The sequence below is a fragment of the Vanessa atalanta genome, chromosome 2 (genome assembly GCF_905147765.1).
Source record: "Vanessa atalanta chromosome 2, ilVanAtal1.2, whole genome shotgun sequence".
Taxonomy (NCBI): domain Eukaryota; kingdom Metazoa; phylum Arthropoda; class Insecta; order Lepidoptera; family Nymphalidae; genus Vanessa; species Vanessa atalanta.
In genome coordinates this window covers 7,043,692-7,068,597 of record NC_061872.1, presented here as the reverse complement: position 1 = coordinate 7,068,597, position 24,906 = coordinate 7,043,692, and the positions used below count along the sequence as shown (strand labels likewise).

Sequence of the window (24,906 nt, the reverse complement as noted above, 5' to 3'; positions counted from 1 at the left end):
TTATAATATAATTATTGGTTTCAGTTTCCTTTCACCTATATAATTGGTTTGCTTGGGGAAAATATTTTTCCTTTTAAATATTATAATTTTCTTAGGTAATAAAAACTATACAAATAAAAATTTAAATACAATAAAAAACGTAGTTTGTACTGTTTGTTTTATATATAGAAACCCAGTCTAATGTCCCCCCCCTTACTCTACCTCACCGCACAGCTGATCAAATGTCAATTGTCAAGAAAATGGAGTTTTGTTACGCATAATAAATTATGATAAATGTTTCAATATGAAATCAAAAAACATAATTCTGAAAAATTGTCAGGGTTAGAATGGAAAGCACAACTCCATTTCAACCTTGGGCTACTGATGATAATTCGAAAAATGTTAAAACTGAAAGAGAATTAGTGGATGACGCGAAACTTCATCGGGAAAATGTCAATCATCCAAAACATAGGCAAACTGCGTCTTACGATAAAGAAAGTGTCGTCGCTCCTAGTGCCGTTCCTGGCCCATCGAGTGCCACGGGTACCGGTATTAGTCCAACCGGTGGTATGGTCTCCAAGATGGACTCAAGCAAAATAGCTTCCATGCAGCAAATTGTCGAGAACACTCTCAGGTAATAAATATTTAAGTAATTCAATACAACGCTGAATTTATACCTGATCATCTTCTCCTCAGTAGCCTCTGCAAAGTTTGAAGTGACATTTAATAGAAGTAAATTGTCTTTAGTTGTTTATTAAACAAAAGTAAACATATATCTATCTTATTGAAACCTATCAAATTATGGTAATAGAATGAAAATGTCATTATATCTATTGGCTTACTATTTTCTAACTCTAAATAATATAGCCTGTGCTATTAAATCTTAAAAACAAGACAGGTAATCATTTCCAAAGTAATAAATAAATGCTTAGACTATTAAATACAACTCGGTATAAATCTTTTGTAATTACAATTATTTATCATATTGAATAAAAAAGCATTTCTAACTTTTTTTGATATGTTTGATACATATGATGATGATGATGTACAAGTTGAAATAATTATAAAAATGGTTTTGTACTTATTATCTTACATTATATCTCTATCTATCAGTATTAAAAATAAGAAATATAATAATGAATACTGTAAAACATCCAATGTTTAGTCAAGAAGGCAGACAAAGAGTGTCACAGCTGCTAGAGGCAGTGGAGGCCCTGAGTGGAGCGGAGAGACTGTTGCTTTATCTCCGACTACCAACTGGCGTACCTCCACATGACCCTCTGAAGCAGCCTATCAACCCTTTGGGATCCAGGTGATTTGAATTTTAAAAATAGTACTTTATATTTTTAAGTTTGGTGCAATAAAAATAGATCAATGTCATTATATTTGATATATTTTGCTCATTTCCAATACTTATAAGGCATCAAGACCTTAAAAAAAATCTGAGAATCATATCTTTTAATATGAATAGAAATTTTATCCTATTGTACACTAGCTCTACACTAAACTAATTGCATTCCTTTTCTGCCCCAATCATATGAAAGAGAAAGCAATATGTGAAATTCCTGCCAATTAGAAATTGTGTACACCATAACCACTAAAGTATTGAGAGTCCTTTTTTATCTTTTTAGAGCTGAATTGCAGCAAACTGTAACTTGGATACAGACACACTTGGAAGTTGATCCTGATGTCTCATTGCCTAAGCAGGATGTTTATGATGAATACATGTGAGTATTATTTTATGGTTTTATTAATTTTTTCTTTCCATAATCATATCATAATTGTCCAAGATAAATTAAAATGTCAATTGCAAGAACATATTATTATTAAAAATATATTTATAATATTGCAAAGCAGAGAAAAAAATATAATGTTGATGATTTTTTTCGTTTAACACTTTTTTTTATTATTATTAATAAATTAAACACTATCCTATCAATATTGCTCTTAAGAATATTTAAAAAAAAATAAGTACTTTATTTTATTTTTGCTATTATCCATAACCCTATGTTATATCATTATTAGTGGCATGTCCACTAATAATGATATAACATATACTTAGTCATTTCCAATATAACATATAAAATTATTTTAATGTTAATTTATTGTTTTTTTTACTATAAAAATAAAATATACTTCCAATATATTCTTTGGAAATAATGCCATTTTATCAGAAAAGATACAGTGTTCATGCAATCTGACGTAACTCAATGTCATAACTTTAGATTTTATCTTTTTTTATTATCTCCCTTATTAAGGGCTAAGTTATCAAAAAAACTAAAAAAAAAATCAAACATCTCTTATCAATATAATTTTGTATAGGTATTTAATATAGATTAGATTAAAATAATGACAAGGACTTTGGTATTAAACATTATACATGGATCTGAACATGTGTTACAATATGCTTAAAAGATATTTATAGGTGAAAAAAAAAAAAAAATAGTTTAGCAATATTATGAAATATTTGTTGATACTGTAATGTACTACTATTCAACAATATGTCAATTTATTATATGCATTGAAGTTACTTCCTTCTTAGATATGACAAGTGTGATGTTATTATAAAAATATATAAATCCTAATATAATTTAAAATGTATATATAATATATTTTTAAACCCCCTGAATTATATAAAATATTTTTTATAGTACTATTAAAGTTTTCCAGAGGATACATTTATTTAAGTTCTAAGAACTAAAAGACGAAATATATAATCTTGAATTAAATACACCTTTTTAATATACAGATAATTAAATAACTGTTAGTCATTTTTATGTAATACAAATTTTTAGCTTTACTTTGAAATATCGAGATTCTATTGAATTATAAAATTTATTAGAATGTTTTAGCAAGTTTGTATAATAGACTGAATTTATTTTCACTTAAAATAAAGCAATTATAGTTTTCTAAACTAAAGTTTCTGGTACACCAATTAGTAGTTTACTTGGTGGTAGGGCTTTGTGCAGGCCCGGAGTAGGTTCCACCCACTCACCCGATATTTTACCGCCAAACACCAATGCTGACTTGTTGTGTTATAGTTTGAAGAGTGAGTAAGCCAGTATAACTACAAGCACAAGATATAACATCTTAGTTCCCAAGATTGGTTGTGCATTGGGGATGTAAAGAATGGTTAATATTTCTTACAGCGCCAATGTCTATGGGCGGTGGTGACCACTTACAACCGGGTGGCCCACTTGCTGGTCCGCCATATATATATAACTATGACATCACTATGGTTCACGCACACTACGCCAATAAAAATCGCTGGAGATGACCATCAGTTTTTTGTAACATTTTTTTGCTGAACCTATTATATGATTTGCGTTTGTAATTTAGTTAATGTTTACTGCTTCCTAAATGACAGCTCTAATCGGCAAGCTTTAATTTTTGTTTCAGAGCCCATTGTATGAGTAGCAACATGAAGCCACTATCGACTGCTGATTTTGGTAAAGTAATGAAACAAGTTTACCCAACCGTTCGTCCACGTCGCCTGGGAACTCGTGGTAATTCTAGGTAATGAGAATTCATTAAAATTACTATGGAAAAAACATGATTACGTGTATTTTATATTAGGTACAATAAAAGTAAAGCGTAAAGTTCAAATTTGAACAAAACTTCCCTATTCTATATTCATTTCTTACGTTTATATATTTCATAGAATTTGCACTATTATATTACATACGAAGAACTGTTCTTGATTAATAATATTAATATACATACATGTATCTATAATAGGTTAAGTTGGGGCAAGATCAGCAATGGGGAAAGATCGTATCGATCGAATTTCCAACTACTTCGTCCTGTTTTTCTTTTATATATTATTCCAACAATTGCTCCTGTTTATGGAAATTTGATTGTTAAAATTACCCCATTGTTATACTTAACGACTTATATTCACTTTAATTTGTCTTCCAGTGTAACGATAAAAAAATGTCGTCTCATTCAGACTAAATTTTTTTCACGAATCTATAATAGTTATTAACATTTCGACGAATCATTTTATAATTTCAAGGTCAAACTAGTTTATTCATCTTTTCTCTTCCTGTCCATGTAATCAGGAATATCTTGACGTTTCTGACGCAAAATGAGTTTTACCAACTCTTTCCCATAAATTTCATTCGTTACTTTTGACATTGATATTGTTTTATTATTAAAAAAATCCTTTTTGTCCAGATACTGTTACGCTGGTCTTCGTAAAAAAGTAAAACTCGAAGTACCGCAGTTACCCGACTTGGATGAATCTGCTAAGGTATATCGTTATATTTTTATTAATCATTTTAATAGTAGTAATGTGTTGTATAAATGTATTTATTATTTCAGGAGCCGAGTGGAATTATGAAAGAAAGTGAGAGAATAGTTTGTGATTGGGCTGAAAATAAATTCGGTAAGTCACATATAACATAGTATGAACATCCTGTAAATTTCCTACTTCTGGGCTAAGGCCTCCTTAGTTTTATATTAGGATATTTTATTAAATTAGTAACAGTCCCGTAGTAGTAAAATTCGATATTTTCTAATACGTCGAGGGACCTGATCTGTCTTCAGTCGGATTGTTACTTGTGCTTACACAAACAAACTTACGGAATAATAATTCCTCCTTGTTTAAGTAGTAGGAGACTTATTAATTTTACTTTTATTTATTTAAATATGTTTCTAGCATAATATGTATATATTTTTTAAAGGCATGAAGTTTGTGAATATCTCTGAGCTGTCCAGACATCTCGTGTCTATGAGCGTCACTCAGCGCGCTCCGCTCGGACCGGCCAGCGCTTCCCCGCCGCCGCTAGTTGCCGCTCACGGTACATATATTTTTCCTCTAATTAAAGTTAAGAAACGTCTTGGAAACCTAACAACAATTCAAAGTGTTCATGTTATGTGATAAAACAAATGTACACTCTATCGTATATTTAATCTATTTAAGTAATTAAAATATGTATAATTTTATCATGCTATTTCAGGCGCATCGGAAGAAGTATCGGGTCCGCAGTTAATGAAACAACAGTTAAAACGAAAATTACAAGTAAGTTCGGACGTTTTACCAGTTTTTATTAAATATACTAATAGACATTTATTTATTACGCTCTACGACGATCTCCAGACGCAGGGAACCCCCGGCCGACCAAAGAAAAACAAGGGGCAGGAAGTCTCCGGCGAGTCGCCCCCGTCTACCTCCTACGTGAGTCAGCACCAACCTGTGAAACACGAGAGCGAGATGCTGTCCGAACCGGCGTATGGCTACCAGCCGGCGTACGTGCCCGTGTACGACGTGCGGCCCACCTTCCCGTACAGCGCGCCCCCCCGCGCGCACCCACCGCATCCCCCCCACGCGCCGCCCGCGCCGCACCCCGCCATTTCCGTGCACGAGTACCGCCCCGACCCCTACGTGTTCGAGCCGCCCTATGCGCACCGTGACCTGGCCGTGCCCCCCGACACCGCGCACAATGTCCCGATCAACCTGAGCAGCGACGCGTCCCTGGACCTGTCCACTGAGCGCACCGAGTGGCAGCGGCGCCGGCCACCGGACCCGCCGACGGCTCGCCTCCCGCTGCCCGGAAAAAAGTTGATCTTGGAGACGTATCAGAGTGAGACCCAGGCTAGTTCGCCGCGGTCCTCGCAGACCGACACGCGGTCTGTGAACCAACCCTCTGAAGAATTTCCGCGAACTGAGTATTTGCCGAAAAAAATGAGGGCGGCCGAAATACTAGGCGGAAAGCTAGCCGCGGCGCGTCAGTCGCTCGTCGGAACCGACCCGGCGTCTTCGTCTACCTCCGTCGCCGTGGAGCCGGTACGTTCTGAGGTTGCTTTTTTAGAGGATCCAAAAAACTTAACGAGCCGGTCCAAAAGCACCGCCGCGGCGCTGGCCCGGGAGGAACAGGAGGCGGCGAGTCCGACACAGTCGGTGAAGGCTCCGACGCCTAAGTGTGATCGCAATAAAATAAGAAAATTTTGTGGTCGTACGAAAGGACTATCTCCAGATAGAGCGGAACAACACGAACGCTCCGCGACGCCTGATTCCTGTTGTGGTCTAGACGGAATAAATATTAAAACAGGAATGATTTGTGAGGAGAAACATTCAGAGATTTTAAATCGAGAACGTGTAATCAGCATTTGTAATATTGACAAGCATGACCTAGATGATTATCTCAATGAAGGGAACAGTCAGGAGCACGAGGAAGAGCTATTGCAATATTTTCACCACCGAGACACTGAATACGACGCGACGGCAGATCCAAACACGGCTGGAAATCCAGTTACTTTTTTAGAAACAGGTCAGGACCCACACGACGAGCACAGCCAAGGAAAGAATGAAAAAATATCACAGTTGCGTGAATTACTGGCTAAGAATTTAAAAAATCACACACAAGGTGGGTCCACTTCTCAGAACGTAATCAACAACCAGGAATCCCAGGAACATCCCACAGATAAAAAACACGAGCCCCATGCTACAAAAACTACTATTTCCGAAGGAGCGTTTAAGCCAGTCGGTAATATTATCGAAATAGTAAACGGCACCAGTTTGTCAAATGAAAATGACACAGCTGTTAATAGAAATTGTGATACGATTTCGAATGAAAATGGAATTTCTGTAAATTGTCCCACGGAAAATAATCACAACCAACTAATAAACTCTGCCGGTTCTCATCTTTACAACGGCAATTGCCACAACGAACCTCAAAGTCCAACCACACGGACTCAACAATACGATTTCGTACCTATATCAGACGGATGTCATTCACCTGGGAATTTTAATTCGAAATCACCACTAAGTTTTGGGCACAGAGGGCACAGTCCATCTAAAACGAATAAAACTATAATAATGGGTGGATCTTTGCAAACATCGCCCATCTCTCATAGTACAGCAGCTAGTCCGTTTGTCAGTCCAAGGAATACACCAGTGCCGAGGTCACGTTATTGCTCTCGACCTATACCGAAACATAACGGCAGAAAAAGGCGTATTCCCTTATCACTAGGGGTTAATGATCTTTGTTCCATGCCATTTGCGATACCAAATGATCAAAAATTTATGCTTTCGAAAACTTCCGTAAGTGGGCCTAATATTAAATATTGCCAACCGATGTCGGCTCCTCCATCACCGAACATTCTTTCAAATTACAAACAGCAGTTGCTACAAAATTCAACAGTGCCAAACGGTACTAGCAACGTGTGTTTGAACTTTGTACCGAACGCATTTCGTGATAACACGAATGGCGAACTGTCTCAACCTCTATCAGCAGATCCACTGTCGAGTGAGGTCAGTAGATTTTTTCAAGAACCCGTGGCTAATTTTAGATTAGGCCACGACCCTTCATTTAGATCACAATCCGTTCCACTTAAACAAGCACCAATGAACATTGGCTTACTGAGCTACAACAACACGCCTGTCGGTTCCGTGCCTCCGACGCCCGTGCCCAATGAGTTTTGTGATTTCGGTTCCCTCGCAGACACATGCGATATTTCAAAGGCCGGTCTTAATCCTGAAACTTTAGATAAGATATACGACGCGATTGATAGTAGTAACGATGTACTTAATGCCGGACCAACGGCTAACATTTTGAATACTAATGATACTCTGACAAATGGTTGTGACTCCTTGCCCGATCAGCAGATCCTAACTGAAGAACAGTTAAATTCCTTTATACCAAGTGGTGGTGCGCTAATCGATAGAAGTGCTCAATTCAGCGAGACTTTTCCCAATGATGCGTGTACAAACGTTGAAGAGTTTCTAAAACGAACAAATCGAATAGAATTTGATTTAACTGAAATGGTAAATGAGAAGAGTAAATATTATACTTCGCGATCAGTACCCAGCACACCGTTGCCGTATAAACGTACGACTCCAAATTTGCAAATTGATTCTCGTCGTTCCAGAGAATTATTTGCCGCTGAGAATTATTCTAATGTTTCCAACGGTATATCTTCAAAATCCGTACCGTCGACTCCGCAATTACCTGAGGATAGGAGTGTTTTTAGCTATAGTAACAGAGATTTCCTTATCAATGGAAACTCCGTTGATATCTGTACTTCTAATCAAATACGATCCGTCGTAGAAAGTGACCAAGGGTTAGCTTCGCCGCTAGATATTTTACGCGAAGACATATTAGATCCCCTTCCGCCAGCTGCCGATTTGTTAGCAGACCTCGACAAAATAGATGGTACCCCGTATGTTGACCTCTAGTCGGCAAAATGATTATCACCAATTAGAAATAAGATTAGATTCAATGTTTTGTACAGTTAGATATCGAGTATTGGATATCTTTATAGAGTACAATGTCTTTATGCCTTCAGTGAAGGTAAAATTATTTCAACATATAGTTTAAAATATGAATCGCACACTCCCAAAAATATGAGTCAATACAATGCACCACAATAATGTGATAAGAATATTATATCTCCATAATAGAATAAGGAATACTAACAATGAATGAGATTCAGTTGAAATATTCATAATTTATATTAATCAGGTTTTAAATATGTCCCTTGAAATTCATGAATATAAAAAGGCCTATTCGTATTATGAAAGACGTGAGAGTCGATATTCATTATTGAATAATGTAGCCATTCATTGCTATTTCATTGTTGAATCAGCATTCTCGTGATATTTATTTTATTTAACGGGGCCAAATTAAGTGTCTGATTTGAGAATTATAGTAGTATTAAAGGTTCGTGTGAGTAGGACGCCCTATATAACACACTTTGTCGCACTTACGCAATTTTTAGAACGTTATAGTAACGATCCACGCTCGAATCGATATATTATACGATAAGAGTAAATGGTCCAAAAGAGCGAAACAAAAATAGTGAATCAATGGAAATTTATATTAGTTATGGGTCACCATGATACAGAAAGATGAAATAAGAGAAAAGTTCAATTTTAATTATTAAAATTTATTTTAAAAACCATTACATAGTTTCCGCAATATTATTAATTACAAAGTACAGTTTGAACACCGACGTGTCGTAATACCGCGGGCAGCGTCTTTAATACTACTGTAAGCACGCTTCATGACAATATGTAAGCTCATTGTAAATTCAAAAAGAACATCGAAATTTTTTATATATACTTATATGTATGTAGGAGCGTTACAATCAACATCTAAATGAAATAAAAATGTGCTAGCTAATCAATTCCTTCTAAATATTGAACGTAGCTATGTAGATTTAAACAGACCAAACAGCGCGCCAAGCGTGCAAAGTGAACTATGATTAATTGGATTTATTAAGAAGAACTTATATGAATAGTAGGTATATAGTTTATAAATATGAATTTATTGTAAATCAGCACAAAGATTTTAATATATTTTATTATCGCATAGGAGTTTTTCTCTTATATACTAAATTTACAAGACCGCATGTAATGCGGTTATAAATTTTAAACGTGCCCTTTATGGCTGCAGTGAGCTTATATGGGAAACCAAATTGAAAATAAATATTGTTAATAACATCAAGAGGTTAGTCAAATAATTATCACCACTTCAAAGGAGCGAGTTGGCGTTAATATAATATATTAATGTGTTACAATGTTAGTTAACATTACCTCAAGTACCACTGTTGAGTGTTGACTGACCTCAGTTGTTTTTGGTCAAGATAGACCTTAAAGTATCGGAATGTTTATTTCAATCTAATTGTTAAATGTTTTGTTAAAGCTTCTTATAATTATAAAAATATCATTTTCGAATGCCGTACATCCTGATGATATGAAATCAATAAAATGTACAGCATTCGAATAAAGTAGAAGTTTATATTTATTTCCTGGTAATGTGCCTAAATTACATATTATATTATACGAAAAATAATATACAACAGGCTTAGTAGTTGGATTGTTAAACGCTAGTACAAATGACACACTGATTTGACAGGGATATACAATTATGTAAGTGAAACCGAAGACTGTTAAAAGTTTATAAATATTTTGAAAGTGAAGTTATTAATTTTCATTGAGAATTGTCTCGAATAATAAGACAATGAACTAAGCGAACAACAGTATATTCCAATTTGGTACATAATACCAAAATAGTCTTGTACCTTATTATGCTAAGTGTACACTGTCAAGATTAATGTGTTATTAACGAATAAGACTTGTCGAGATCTCATCGAGGACATCGACAGTTAAATCGATTCGAATAAAAAAAAAAATATAAGTAATATTTCAACGATGAAAATGTATACATAAGGATGTCTTTGATAAGATCTCTACAGAGATTTTTGTATATAGATTAATGTTATTTTATATAACGTGTTTAGTTCTTTAAGATATATCTTGACTGTAACATCCATCATACGTCTAATTATGTCTCCGTATTGTAATAAGTACTTAGCTAAAATTACTTTGTCTATGCTTCGGTAGTTAGGTCATGATATAAATGTTTCGCTGTTTCGTGTATATACACCGAGGCAATATTTCTTACACTTTACATTGTCTGTGTAATTCATTGATAGAATATTGATATGGGCGTTTTTTGTCCTATTATTTAATGAGTATCAGTGTAGGACTTAATATTTGTTACAATTATAAACCGATTATTATACATATTCGGTCACTCGCCATTTTTATCATTAAAATCAATTACGATTTTTAAAACAGGCTATTGTTTTATTAGGTAAAAATATATAGGCAGTTACTTACTGCCTTGTCTATGAAATATATAAAAATATATGTACAAATTACTATAATCTTAATTTCTAAAGATTAACGCAATTTGTACATAAGTATAACTAAAAGAACTAAAATTTTAGAGATTTTGCTCGATACCGTCATTAAAATATTAGATTTGTTGTCTGTATAAATATATTTTTCATATAAAACATTTATTCCTTAGCTTATATAGCGTCATTGGCAAAATAACAGACGTAACGTCATCGTTGTAGTGAGACACCTTTATGTCATATGATGGAAATTTGTTACTCGATAATCATTATTATTGTTATGTACATATTAACGTTAATTTTTGTAGACGTATAAAAACATGACACTGTTTATTTTTATTACAATTATGTTGTTCCGTTAATATTATTGTTTTTATTTCTTAATATTTTTATAAATGTACGATATGAAATAAGGTTTTAAATATATATTTTAAGTAAAAATATCCATGTTGTTGATTAGTCTTATGGATGTTGATTTACACCACTTGCTAAGCAGTGATAATAAATGGTACGATAGAAATTGATATACCTAGTTTTAATATGTATCTACTTGCAAGAAATATATATACTTATTTTAATTTATTGCACACGTGCGTGGGCGAATCAAGTGCTAAATACCTATAGTCGATTGCATTCGAAGAAAGAGTAAAGATAAACTTATATATACCCACGTATTTCATGCGATATACTAAAAGCCCAGTTTTATTGTGCATTACTAACAGTTTTTGATTAATATGTTTTTTTTTTATAACTATTCCAATTAACTACTTGTAATATTCACTTTAATGTTACTTCCAGTTAAAACGTCAACTTCGTCGACGTTCATAACGTAATTTTTTTGCAAAACCATAATGAATATCTTAGTATATTAATAATATCGCTTCAATTCGATTTCAAATGTTGTTTATTTGGTTTTGGTAAATATATTTTTTTAACTGAACATACCGGGTGAAATCCGACTAGTACAGGTATTTTATGTTCTTAAAATTGTTTGTTATGTGCTGTTTTACGAAGCCGTCCGTATGGAAAATTCGGCCTAAATCTTATCAGAGAACATTGCAGCTCTTTTCCCAGCAGTGATACGTGTAGGTACACAGAGGTGGCATTAGACGTGGGCCACAGCCTACGGCTTCGCGGTTAAAGCGGCTTCGCGCCTTCAAAGTTATGGTTAAACTACTGAAATATCTCGTAAAGAACGTTTTTTTTTTTTTTTAAATGGAATATCTTAATAATATTATCACTATTATTATATAGTTTTCATAAATAAAATAAAGCTTTTGAAATCTACAGTAAGAAAGTTGTTCAAAATGTGGTTTTAAAGTTAAGATATTTGCATTTTTTATAAATAAAATTTAAAATAAATCTGTTTTGACAATGGAAATTTTTTTTTGGCGGGCTTGTTGTGTAAAGAACTTCAGAAAATGTATCTTTTCCACGTAAATTTTTGGTCTTGTCCCGCCACTGTCTTTACGAAGACTTTCATTTCTCAAACAAAAAGAATACAAAATTAAAAATACACCTTATAATATTTTATATAAGTTATTTCCAATATTTATGGATTCGTGGAATATTCAATTTTCATATTTTATTGCGAGCAAAGCACTACTACCCAAAGCGTAGCGTGTATGTTACATAAATTGCGCGAATAATAATAAGTGTTGAGACGAGGATTTGATTTTACTTGCATAGGAAATATTGTGCCTCCGTCCACTAGTCAGATTTTGGAAGAAAACAAATCAAGAGTTAAAAAATCTTAACACTGTTTTCTGTCCACAACCCACACATGGGTCATTTTGGGTATCTCACGGGGGTCACTGCTCTATTCGAAAAAAATTGGCTTTTATTGGACATTACAGAAAATAACTAATTTAACATTGATATAACCATAAGCCAATCTATAGGTAAAATAAAAATCAAATTACCGTTGACTTTTTTATTTATTTAGAGCTTATATCATTTTAAACATTAAACCTAATAACTATCAATATATGAGTAATATTCTTCTAATGAATTAGCATCTTTTCTGTTTTTTTTGTGCATCAGCAACTGAAAAACCTTCATCTTTATTTTTTTGCAACCAGCGCACCTTCATCTATTATATATTTTGCAGTTGCTGTTAAGGCAGCGGCACCTTTTAAATTTTATCCGTTTTGTGGACTCCGAATCTTGATTGATTTCTATTGGATGCAGGTGAAATTAAAGCTAACAAAATTCCACGCCTTGGGCAGCCATGGTTCTTGAACTCTCATTGCGCGTTTTATTATTGATGTACCCAGCATTATTTGTCCTAGGCATGGCAGGGTACAATGGGCTAAGGGTAAGGAGAGAGCTAGCGCTTGTAATATATGTTTTTAAGGTATTGAGAGGTGTAGTCCATAATGCTGATGTATTCAGCCAGTTGATATGTGGCGGAGACATCGACCGTTGTTGCTAGCGTTGCGCAACGGGCGAACGAAATTGCTCAAGGAGGCGCCACTGACGCGCACCTTACGTACCCTCAACGTGATAGCCGAATCCACCCTGGATTTGTTTTGTTGCAGCCTGAGTAAGCTCACAAAGATCCACCTGGACTATATTAACAATATTTATTGTTAACTGCTACGTGACATCTATGTTGGTCATTCCGAAAAGCGGAGTTAAATATTTATGACTCATAATATAATCTTCATAAAAATATTAAATATTTTGATAGTTATTTTAGGTTAAGTCGTTTATAAAAGTCTTTTCAGTTAGGACCGTCATTTTTTTTAATTCAAGGAGAGTGATAAAAAGAGATTTTCGCAAACTCATATAGTGCCGGGTAACCTATAAATTAATTGTATCATATTTGTTTTTTAAAGCAGCCATATTTTTTTAAGCTGGTTGGGTTGTCAATTAGTACTGGCGCAACACTTGAAATTTAAAACTATTGATTAAATCTATTACTAGATAGTACTTATACTGAATAAAAATGATAAAAAGAGTCAACACAATAATAATATAAATTTTATTATATAAAACAATATTTACAGTGTGCAATAATTATCTATTTATTCTATTATTCATTCCTTAATTTTCCAAAATTTTGTAAAAACCATTCATGTAATATAGGATCATCATCATGACAATAATGATCTGAAACATGGACAGCATTATCAGGAGACCAACTGAAATGTAAACTTAGTAATGGTAAACCTTGTATGTTATTTAAAAACTTTTCTCCATATTTTCGTTTTATTTCTCTTGCTAAACATCTTTTGACGAATGTAAAAAATGTATCTAAAAAATTAAAGCAAACATTCGGATCCCAATAACCCTGGAAAAAAATAAAAAAAATATTTTTTTTTTTTTTTTCATATCTTTAGATAGGTCTTAATGGAATGGTCTATACAAGAAATCGAAATAAGATAGGAAAATCAGGTCAAAGTGGGCATCTGATATGTATACAGATTTCATATTGGTTGTTAAAGAACCTAAGATTTCCTATCTATGGGAATTGCTGTATGTCCTATATTATGTGCTACATAGAGTTATTAGTACATATATCTTTATACAAAATACAACACTATTCTACCACATTTACCCTTTCTAATATGGATCAACAATTAATGGCTCATATGTGATATATTGCAAACTTATTGCAGATCTCAACAAATTTGGAGAGTTTGCTGGTTTTTTGGTTAGCTCATTTGTTGATTGTGTGGTCTATTTGTGGTATGTTTTTTTACCACTTTACATTTCATTTGCCTTGAAAAAGCAATGTTTTCGGTATGGATGACAAAATCTCCCTTAACAATATATAATGTATACCATTTATTCAAGATCTTGACCAATGATATCGTGTAAATTTAATGTCAAATTTGTTTATTTATCTTACACCTCCTGTGATAGGAATAGGTTATAGAAGCTTTTTATGTATTTAAATATTACCTTTGACATTTTGGGCAGGTCTCTTATGTTGTAAATTTTTAATTCTTCTACAATTCCATTATCATTTCTTAATCCACAAAGTATTGTGTCTACTCCAACAAGAAATGACTGTAACCACCATTTTTTTGTTTTAAATCGCCTGAAAAATATGTAAAGTTCAAAAAATTGTCTTATGAAGGTTTTTTACAAAACATATGTATGTAATCATTAACACTACCTCAAAAAGAAAATCTATGCTAATTTTATAAATGCAAAAGTAATTTGTCTGTTACCTCTTGGCACTCAAACCATTGAACCGATTTTGATGAAATTTATTGTGGAGATAGTTCGAGTCTCCAGGAAAGGCATAGGTTACTAATTATTATTTTCTAATATACCCCTCTGGGGGGTAAAAAAGGGGAAAATAGTTTGTATGTTGTTTAGGTAAAGTTTTATAAATTTCGCAAAAAAGGTAAAGCCACATGTTTAACTATTCAGCTATATGTTAAGGAAGTCAAAAGTATTAATATACTTTTAAATATATTTATTAGTAGCCCATATTTACTTAAAGGATTTTTCTTGTCTTGAATATTCAATATGCCTGTTTGTTTTAAGTTCAATGAATTGCTGGGAAGATAGATATTTTATTATTACTTCAGGATCATTTGTATCAGGCGGAGAAGTCACTGGTAGTTTATCACATCTTATAGCATCCATTTCTGCACCATAGACAATTTTATGCTCATTTAATTTAGTCGTCATTACTAATGAAAACTCTTCAGTCTCATCTACTGGTAAATCTGGATTTGGTAATGTGTCAGGTTTATCTGTAGTATTATATAAACATGATGTTAGTACATCTAAATCAATAATAACATTTTAATGTTGCATGTATAAAAAATAGGTTAAGCATCCTTTACTTTAGAGAAGATTGTTAAAGTGTATTTAAAAACATTATTCTATATTGTTTGGTGAATACAAATGTTACAAACTTTCATCCTATGTAAATTTTAAGCATCATTCATTCATTCATTGAGCACAACTAAATTCAGAGCTGCATCTCTGAGCTTGGTCATGCAATCTTTGTATATACAATTTTAATAGGTTAATCCAAAAACCCTCATAAGGGTCACTGATCAAATATAAATAAGTAGATAATTTAATACTTATTTCAATGAAAATTTCTCTCACCAGAAGACCAATATTAAAGTATAATAATTTAATATAACTTTTCCATGCAAAAATTTTACTAACCAGAAAGCATATACTGCTCAAACTTAAAACCCCAAGAAGTACACTGCTTATCTCTTGCTGACATCGACATCTTTTGTTTTTTTTTATCAGGAGTTTCTCTCGCACATAGATATATATTTCCTTTATACAATATAGCAACAATTTCCCATGGGTCTTTATTTTCATATGGAGTACATGCCACGCATGTCATCAATCCTCGATAGCAGAAGAACTGAGCATCATTTAATTTATTTTGTATAGGAAAATTTAACCTCACTTCATGCTCAAGTAAAAACTTAAGTAACTCAGTCAATTTAACATCGAGGTCATCAGGTTTACGTTTAACTTTATCAATGTGCAAATTTAAATCTAAATTGACTTTATCCTCACAAATCTTACGTATATATTTAACATTTTCAATATTAATATATCCTATAACTTTAGGTTTGTCAAATTTTGGAAAAGACTTCTTGTAAATGTTTTTATCAACATGGAGTTCAGGTTGAAACATGTTTATGATTATTTTTGAAAGTACTTAATCACAATATAGCATCTCGACTTTGCCCAAATTTATTTAGTGTACTTAAATTATAAGAAAAATAAACTATAAAGTGTTATATTATTATTTCTTATATATTTTACTTACTATGTAATTAAATAACTATAAAGAATGAAATAGATTATTTTCATAATAATTATTATTTAAAATTTGTAAATAAATAATAATTCAACCCTTAGTTAATTTATTCAATTTAATTCAATTCTTAGTTTAATGGCTTTTAGTTGTTAGTTAATTTATAGTTGCCTTTTAGTTGAACCAACTACAAAATAAGTCAAGTGTCAAATGTTAATGACACTTAACACAGATTATTTCACAAATGTCACGTAGGATCGAATATAAATATAAGATTAATAGGTTGCTTTTACTATGCTAGTCTTCAAAATTTAATTGAGTTTGTTTCCTCAACCGTTCCGATCAATCTCTTTCGTGTCTTCTCCATCCTATGTGACACTGGCGAAATAATATATGCCCTGTCGGCACAACTAAAAGCCATTAAACTAAGAATTTAATTGAATTGAAGATTAATAGGTGCGGTAGAGACAAAAAAAAAAACAATTAAATTTTAAAAACAAAGATTTGAGTAGTCATTTCCTTGTTAATTCTTAACCTAAAAATCTAACACAATGAGTAAGCAATAATATGTATGGGTTTCACACGTAAAAGTGTATACAGAAATGTATGAAATTTCATACGAATTCCACCGGAACGTATTCTAAGTAAATTTCACCAAAAACAAAATATGTCTATTTGATTCAAACGTTTGTTAATCAACTAATGACCCAACTTAAGATTTTATAATCCGAAAAAAAAGTATATGTAGTATTAGCGGGCTTTAAAAAAAATCGATTAGAGGAAAACAGAAAAAGCATGTTTCATAACTGTTCAAAAAGATAAATAATTAACAAATTTAAAATAAAAAACCCGCTGAGTTTCTTTTGCTGGTTCTTTTTAGGTCAGGGTATTTTCTTTTTTTAATTAAATTTAAATTAAATTGACAATCTATAAGTAAGTATAATGCTTGTATATTGAATAAAGGAATTTTTGATTCGAATGATATTATTTGATTCTGACAACCCACGCATTTAAATCATTGTCAACACATATCAAATGACAAATATCAATGTCTGTTGTCACTTTGTACGTTGCACTTCGAATTTCAAAATGTTGAAAAACAAGTTTGATATGTTGTAACAACTAACAAGTAGAAAAATGCTACCTGATTAATATGTTGGCGTGATGCATGTTGAGACGTATAGAAGTGGAAATGGAAATAAATAATCTATTTCATAAATGCAGGTTGTGTTTAAAAATCGGAGATTTTTGTTCGATATTTGAGAAAGATGATACGATTCGATTATCGGAAATGGTTATGGCTTTTGCTAATGTTCAGGTAAATTAAGCTTTACCCTAGGCCTTTGTTTTTTTAAATATTTCCTAATGTTGTGTTTGTTGTTGTTGAAGAATTATTGCTATTTCGCGTTATTTATCAATTACTTCATTACTATTAATAATGCTAAATGGTATATAGTTATTATGATGCTTCTAGTATTTATTACCTCACTTTAAATAAAAATAATTTGTTAATAATAAAATAATATTTTTAAGATTCATGAGGGTGATGGTTTATCAGACCGTGTGTGTACATCTTGCATCGAAAACTTGAGCACGGCATACTTGTTTAAACTTCAATGTGAAAGAATTGACGACTTAATGCGAAAGTTTCCTGGTAAATACTTTTTTTAATAATTATATTTTTTACATACAGTAACAATATTAAACTAAATAATTATATACTTGAATCTACAGATATGCAAATCGATAAACCTGCAGTTACTGATTATAATGACTTATACAATCAAGAATTTCATGTGCATACTGAGTACATAAAGGAAGAAAATAATGAGAATTTGTTGAAAGCGGGAAGGGCAGAGAGACAATTGAGTCCTTGCTATGAGACTAGTGATGAAACTGACAGTGACATTGACTCTATTAAGTGTGTTTATTGCAGTCAGTCTTATAACAATTACGGTGCACATACCTGCCATGTCACATGCACAATTGAGCACAATCAGTTTCAAAATTCAAGCAGCAATGAAACTTTAGTAGCTGCAGATATCACACCAACAAAATCTACACTTTCTAGATCACCCACTACAAGCATTCCAGAATATGTTAACGTTTCCTGTGTTCTCTGTGACGAGAAGTATGATCAATATGGGGATTATGTGACACATTTAAATAAATGCACAAATAATGTCAAACTCCATCACTTTGTCTGTCCTGTTTGCCATGAAATGTTCTCTGATAAAATTGGATATTTGGAGCACTTGAAAGTGCTTCATTTTAAAGTTGATAACTTCAGTGATGCTGGCATTGATTGTGTTGATTTTGCTCCAATGATTGTAAAAACTAGGAAGCCTAAAGCTGTCCGTCGACAAATAGGTTGGTCCATTGAAGACATTTACCAAGAGATAGAGTGTCAAAAAATCGAACAGAAGCCTACACCGATATCTAACAGTCCCATAAAAAATTTCTTTTCCAAATTGGGAAATGAGTGAGTGAAAAAAAAATTTAGGCATGCCTGGGACCTCCACAGCGCTTTACGGGAATGCACTAACCTACTGCTTGAGTAAATATTGAAACTTACTTCTGTTTCCTGGGGATTTCTTATTTTCCTATAAATTAACCTTCCTTTCATATATTTTACATACTATTTATTACCTGAATTATTAAGTATTTAAAAATAAAATAAATAGGAATATTCCTTTTCTAAGGTCTTTCAGTCGCCAAAGTACTCCTAAAAAGGTGAGCTTTCGTAAATTCATTGAAAATGGTAAAGCAAAGACATCAGTTTACCTACCATTTAAGAAGTATATACAAAACTACAAGATGAAGAAGAAGGCCACAAATTATAGTCCAATAAATTCAAAAACTCAAGTAATAAGTAAAATTCAAGCGTGTCTTCCAGAAGAGGTATCAGGTAATAAAATATATACAGGGCACTTTATGATGTACAAGAAATTTCACATAGCAAATCTGTCTAGCTTTATCTATATTGGCTGTAACATAATGTCATTATTTTTTATTATATTTGTACCATATAAGTTGTACATTATACTAAAACAAATTAAAAAAATATATAATATATCTGATATGTCATTAAAAGTTTGGTTTCATTAGTTTATCAACCTTACAAACAGTAATTTTTCAAATTAATAGTATTATTAAAGTAACAGGCTGTAATTGTTGAGCTAAGTATTAGCATCATATACATAACACATAAAATAATTTAATGGTCACCGTTTTTAAATTTTACCATTCATTTCTTTGTTATAGATAGTGACTATGCATCTCCAAGTGGAACATCTGAAGATTCATGGAAAATGAAACAGAATTTAATATGTGCATGTGATAAAAAGATTTTCATGCTCTCTGAACAAATACATGTGAGGATACATTTAACTATTGCTTTTGTTCTTTTTCTTTCAGATGACTCAACAGATACAGTCATTAACAAATATTCATATTCTTTTATAAAAAAAGTATTAAAATAGTAGAGGTATTGTGAGTCAGCCAATTAGATCGAAGTTCTAAAAAGAATATTATTTCAAGAACTTTTCGCATCAAATTCTATAGCTTGAAAATGGTTTTTTTTTTTATGTAAAAATTGTTGTGATGGTCAAAGTCTTATTTTGGACTAGCTTTCAATCGCCAAATGTCTGGAATTTCCGTGTGAATAATTTTCTTACAATTCTTTAGGAATAATTATGTGTAACAAATTGGTGATTAAATTATTATCAGTACTTCAGATGGCTATATGCAAGTAGGGTCTACAAGAATTAATAAGGTTATAGTGTATTAATATATAATCAACAATGGACCGAAAGAGACAATAATAGAATTAATAAAATAAATCTTGATTAAAGTAGTAAACTTTTGGATGAACTTTAGTACGGCAAGCTTACAACAAGGACATAGGTTCCTTTTTCACTCATTGATGGGTTAATGTTGGTGATGGGTTAATGTGTGTAAAGGGTTTTACACAATTTGTTGAGGCATTTTCTTTGTCGAAGCTGCTGATTCGGCTAGTATATTTTGGTGGCTCTTATGCCCTTCCTACCTATATGTATAATTTCTTTGACACAGCTTATAAATTATTTCCATGTTTTATTTTAGGATCGTGATAGGATCGTGGCCATGATAAACGAATTGGGTGGAGTCGTCGCTGAAAACACAAAAATGGAAATGTTGTCGACACATTTTATATCAGTGCTACCGAATGATACATTCACTGGGATGATGGTTTGTTCCCTCGCTACAGGGAAATGGTTACTTCATATAAGTTTCATATATGATAGTTTTCGATGCAAAAAATTCCTACAGGTATTATCATTATTGATAACCTAAAATCCCATTATTATATTCAAGAAACGATTGATTTTGCTTTTGCATGGTAGAAATGCCTATAACATATATCAATCAAAGGAGTAAACAAACCTCTGATTGACATATTCCATGCGTTTTTCTAATAGCTCAGATACATTTATTTACATATAGTTGACATAACTAAATATGTCTAATATTATTGTTCGCCCAAAATTCCGATCGGAACATTGCCAATATTCAAAGCGCCATTCATTCATGAATCCAAAATGATTATAAGAGATTATTATCGAAACTAATTTTAAACTAAGCTCCTATAAACATAGTGTTGCTGCCCTGGTTTGGTTTGGTCCGTAATGATTGATATTATTTCGTGCTTGGTTCATATTCGCATAAGTATGATATATATAACATAACATAACATAAGCAGCCCGTAAATGTCCCACTGCTGGGATAAAGGCCTCCTCTCCCTTTGAGGAGAAGGTTTGGAGCATATTCCACCACGCTGCTCCAATGCGGGTTGGCGGAATACACATGTGGCCGAATTTCGTTGAAATTAGACACATGCAGGTTTCCTCACGATGTTTAAACCTGATATATATAAGCCTGGTAGGTATTGGTTCGAGATAATTTAACTGGTTTACATTATACATGCTGGTTTGAACAAAATACTCAGGACTCATAAATACATTCAGATCAAAGTTCAAGACAACTAAACAGTTGTATTTTATATAATTACTAACGCTTCATTTTATCGGATTATCAATTTCGTTCTGTTTGCACTTAATTTATCTCTCTTTAATATATAAAAACATACAAAGAAAACGCTTATAACATGTATATTATATTACACTATTTGTTTTGTTTAATGTGTAAAAATGAAAATATTAATTATTCAAGCAGACTCGTAAAAGCACTTTTGAATCGTTATCTTACAGATTTAAATTAAATGCAAAGCTACCACAATTATCACCGTCGTTTTTCATATTTATTCAATGTAAACTTAATTATTACAACAGACGTATAGTCTATTTAAATCGAAAAAGGAATAATGATAACAAACCTTAGATTTACCTCTGCCACGCGATTGGTTAATAGCTATATTGTACACTACTAATAGTTCTTGGCTAATATTACTATAATATAATACTCTTCCACTAAACTACTTATGTCCACTTTAATTGTACTTCCAAAGTTTCTATAAGTTTCGTTGACGTTCAAAACGTATTTGTTTTGCAAATCCATAATGTATATCATAGATTATTCAAGCTCACGAGCACGACCAATGAAATCACGTCAATCCCATGTCAAATGTTGTTTATTTGGCATCTTTTATGTTATGGTTGGAGTAGAGTGTATATAGAACACTTCTAATGGTTTTTCCCCTGGTCTTTGTTATTATTGACTTATTTTTTATAGTAAAAATATCTTGTTAAAGGAAAATATGTATGAATGGATGCGGCAGCCTAAAATAGTGGAAATAGACAACACTAGCTTAGAAGTAGCGAAGGCAGCTGTTTATTGGCATTTGGAGTTGCAGACAAACCACGCAAAGTTTCCATTTGAAGGAAAACAGATTGTTCTTATAATGAAGAAAAAATACAGACAGTACTATCAAATGATATTCAAAAGTCTCAAAGCGAAACCTGTGACGTATGATCCAAGGTACATAACTAAATATTATTTTACATTGACATTTAATACGAGCCGCCCGAAACGACTGCGTACGAGTGAAATAAGAATGTAAACTATTATGTTAAAAAATAATTATGGAACCCGATCGCAATTACATCAAGAAATCTACTTAAACACACAAAATAACGATCAAGATTGGTCCTGCCGATTAGCAATAGTTCACATCCAGGACGAATTATACTCTGTGTCTTGTTATTGGTGCTAAAAGGGCAATATCAGTAATAATCGTTCATTTCCAAATATCGTTTAAAGATATATTTAAAGTATCAGATAGAAACAATAGACAGATTGGTTTTATGTAAAACCCGCGCGAAATTTGTTACAAACCGTCGACGCCCATTTTACCCTTCGAGGGGTGAATAAAAATGTCCCATGCATAATTTCATCTAAATTTGTTCAGCGGTTTGAGCGTGAATAGGGAACAGACAAGTTACTTTCGCATTTATAATACTATTATAGATATACCTTTTTGCCTAATATCGTTGATATTAGTAATGTTAAACTAATACCGCTTCAGAACATATCAATCTATTGTTTACAATTTAACGGACTGAGAAAATAGTGAAATGTTTAGATTTCAATCAAAAACGTACTTTGGCCCTTTTAGCACTAGGCCGCAATTATATATAAAGATAATTAAATATTTTAATTTGCATGTGTCTTATTGCAGGACGCCTGGGAGCTGTTGTTCAGCGGAGTATTGTTTCGTCGATATGAAAATAATTGAAAGAGTAAAGCTACGTTTTTTCTTCCACCACAACGTTCCAGTCTTCCCGTATCAATATATATTAGTGTATTTACTAAAGAGGGGTCGAGTTGAAGACGAACATAAATATTTGTTACAAGACTGTAATAAAATAAAAGACAAGAATTTTTACCTTAACAATACGTATTAGCATGATTCGTATGTTTATAAGACTATATAGAAATTTTATCTTACTCATATTTTTATGAATTAAAATACAATTTTATTTGTGTTTAATGGTTGGGGAAACAAATATTTTATATTGTGAATTAAATATTTTTTTCAATATATTCAGTATCTATAAACAGAGTTTTCATTTATCTTCTTCGCCTTGGGACATTTTTAATTATTCTAGCTCGATGATGGCAGTTGATGTTATATACTTGTTTTCTTCTTGTTATTATCTAAAATGAGTTATAAAAATAAAACGTTTATGAGGTTCAAAACTAAAAACAATAAAAACTGGCCGTAGGAGTCTCCCTATCCCGTGGATACAAGCTACAATATTATGTATTGCTTCTTGATCAGAAGGATGAGTGAATCATTGTCTTTACAAGCACAAAAACATCTGAAGTCCCAATTTAGCTTGCGAATTGACGATGTAAAGCTCTCCTTACACAACAAGCGTAACAAGCGCTCGGATGAAAGCAGTGGTCTGACAATCTCAAAAAAAGTTTTCTTGGATCGCCTCACCGGTGGTCTAAGACTTGACCGTCGTCGGTGAGGCGCGCGTACCTAATATTAGATTAAGACGGTCTTGCCTTGCCACTGATGATGTTTACTAGTGAGTGAGCGGTACACACTAAGATTGTCTGCGCAGTGCATTAATGATTTTAAATAAATATGAAGTGCAATATACCTGCGTATAAAGAATCCAACATACTATTATAGCCAAAATAGTCCCAACCATTCCATACACTTGGTAAATATTTGGAAATACGTCATCACTGAAGTAAGATTTTTGATCAGAATCGTCACATTTACAAAAATATATAATCATTTTAATTAAACAACTAATTTGATAGATTGTGAAAATAGACTATAATTTATTTTTGTATTATTTAATTTCGATAAATATTTATTAAGAAGAACCTCTTTGGAAAAAAATAAGAAAACATACCTTCATACCATGAAGACAAAAAAAGTTCAGAGTACGCTGACTAATTGGTCTGTTAGACATAAATACTACGTATAACAAAAATAGTGGTCCTTTGTAGATCTAAAAAATAAAGATACGCAAAACTGTATATCTTATTAATAACGGTTTTTAGGGCAAACGTAAGTTGAAAACATAAAAAAAAGTAAAGTAATAAATGGATGTCAAACCGTCTTATTTTAGTCAAAAAAGTCAAAAGTCAAAAATCTTTATTCAATATAGAAGTGTTTACACTTGCTTATTGATTGTCAAAAATCTACCACCAGTTCGGAACTTAGCACCTCGGACCTGAGAAGAACCGGCGAAAGAAACAGCGGGATATATATATATATATATATATTTTTAACCATTTTCCATGAACAATGATAATTATATTATAGTTATTTGAATCAGCTAGGAGGCGATCATTTCATTCCCAAGGTGTGCAGTCAACTAAAAAGTCATTAGTGTTGTAATATCCTTTAGCAGTTACTGGTGGTCACCCTTGGCATGGATCGAAGAGACCGGGAGTGCGGGATCATTTCAATATAACGTATTCGGGGCCCTGCCGTGCCAGCAAACCGCATGAAATACGTAAATCTAAGGTTTGTTTATCTTTTTTACTGCTTCCATTGGAAT

General features: G+C 32.5%; 3 protein-coding genes across 4 annotated transcripts; 2 read left to right on the top strand and 1 right to left on the bottom strand.

The window, feature by feature from the left end:
• Window positions 1–209: 209 nt before the first annotated feature.
• On the top strand, window positions 210–11,102 carry LOC125069964. The gene is made up of 9 exons (XM_047679602.1): window positions 210–613; window positions 1,145–1,291; window positions 1,611–1,706; window positions 3,379–3,495; window positions 4,156–4,231; window positions 4,303–4,366; window positions 4,665–4,781; window positions 4,941–5,002; window positions 5,081–11,102. Exons 1-9 carry the CDS (start codon window positions 327–329, stop codon window positions 8,156–8,158), a joined length of 4,044 nt encoding a protein of 1,347 aa, XP_047535558.1. The 5' UTR covers window positions 210–326; the 3' UTR covers window positions 8,159–11,102.
• Window positions 11,103–13,604: 2,502 nt separating this feature from the next.
• On the bottom strand, window positions 13,605–16,559 carry LOC125072324 (decapping nuclease DXO homolog). 2 transcript variants are annotated; one of them, XM_047682935.1, is made up of 5 exons: window positions 16,480–16,559; window positions 15,769–16,329; window positions 15,080–15,341; window positions 14,536–14,674; window positions 13,605–13,921 (listed from the first exon to the last, which is right to left on the bottom strand). In XM_047682935.1, the coding sequence occupies exons 2-5, from the start codon at window positions 16,256–16,258 to the stop codon at window positions 13,664–13,666; spliced, it is 1,149 nt and encodes a 382-aa protein (XP_047538891.1). In that variant the 5' UTR covers window positions 16,259–16,329; window positions 16,480–16,559; the 3' UTR covers window positions 13,605–13,663. The 2 variants fall into 2 exon arrangements, with proteins under 2 accessions (XP_047538891.1, XP_047538884.1); XM_047682928.1 differs by lacking the exon at window positions 16,480–16,559 and having other exon boundaries at window positions 15,769–16,453.
• An 889-nt stretch (window positions 16,560–17,448) lies between these two features.
• Window positions 17,449–23,431, top strand: LOC125071595. The gene is made up of 8 exons (XM_047681919.1): window positions 17,449–17,699; window positions 17,915–18,035; window positions 18,116–18,863; window positions 19,084–19,289; window positions 19,646–19,755; window positions 20,486–20,692; window positions 22,131–22,357; window positions 23,058–23,431. Exons 1-8 carry the CDS (start codon window positions 17,550–17,552, stop codon window positions 23,281–23,283), a joined length of 1,995 nt encoding a protein of 664 aa, XP_047537875.1. The 5' UTR covers window positions 17,449–17,549; the 3' UTR covers window positions 23,284–23,431.
• The last annotated feature ends 1,475 nt before the right edge of the window (window positions 23,432–24,906 follow it).

Bases quoted from the DNA above. Each gene is read 5' to 3' on its own strand.
- LOC125071595 (XM_047681919.1), top strand. From the start codon at position 17,550: ATGTTGAGACGTATAGAAGTGGAAATGGAAATAAATAATCTATTTCAT. The intron at 17,700-17,914 runs GTAAATTAAGCT...AATATTTTTAAG, and splicing joins TGGCTTTTGCTAATGTTCAG to ATTCATGAGGGTGATGGTTT. The intron at 20,693-22,130 runs GTATTATCATTA...ATCTTGTTAAAG, and splicing joins GATGCAAAAAATTCCTACAG to GAAAATATGTATGAATGGAT.
- LOC125069964 (XM_047679602.1), top strand. From the start codon at position 327: ATGGAAAGCACAACTCCATTTCAACCTTGGGCTACTGATGATAATTCG. The intron at 1,707-3,378 runs GTGAGTATTATT...TTTTTGTTTCAG, and splicing joins GATGTTTATGATGAATACAT to AGCCCATTGTATGAGTAGCA. The intron at 3,496-4,155 runs GTAATGAGAATT...CTTTTTGTCCAG, and splicing joins GGAACTCGTGGTAATTCTAG to ATACTGTTACGCTGGTCTTC.
- LOC125072324 (XM_047682935.1), bottom strand. From the start codon at position 16,258: ATGTTTCAACCTGAACTCCATGTTGATAAAAACATTTACAAGAAGTCT. The intron at 14,675-15,079 runs GTAAATATGGGC...CATATTTTTCAG, and splicing joins AGACAAGAAAAATCCTTTAA to GCGATTTAAAACAAAAAAAT. The intron at 13,922-14,535 runs GTAATATTTAAA...ATTTTTTTCCAG, and splicing joins ACCTGCCCAAAATGTCAAAG to GGTTATTGGGATCCGAATGT.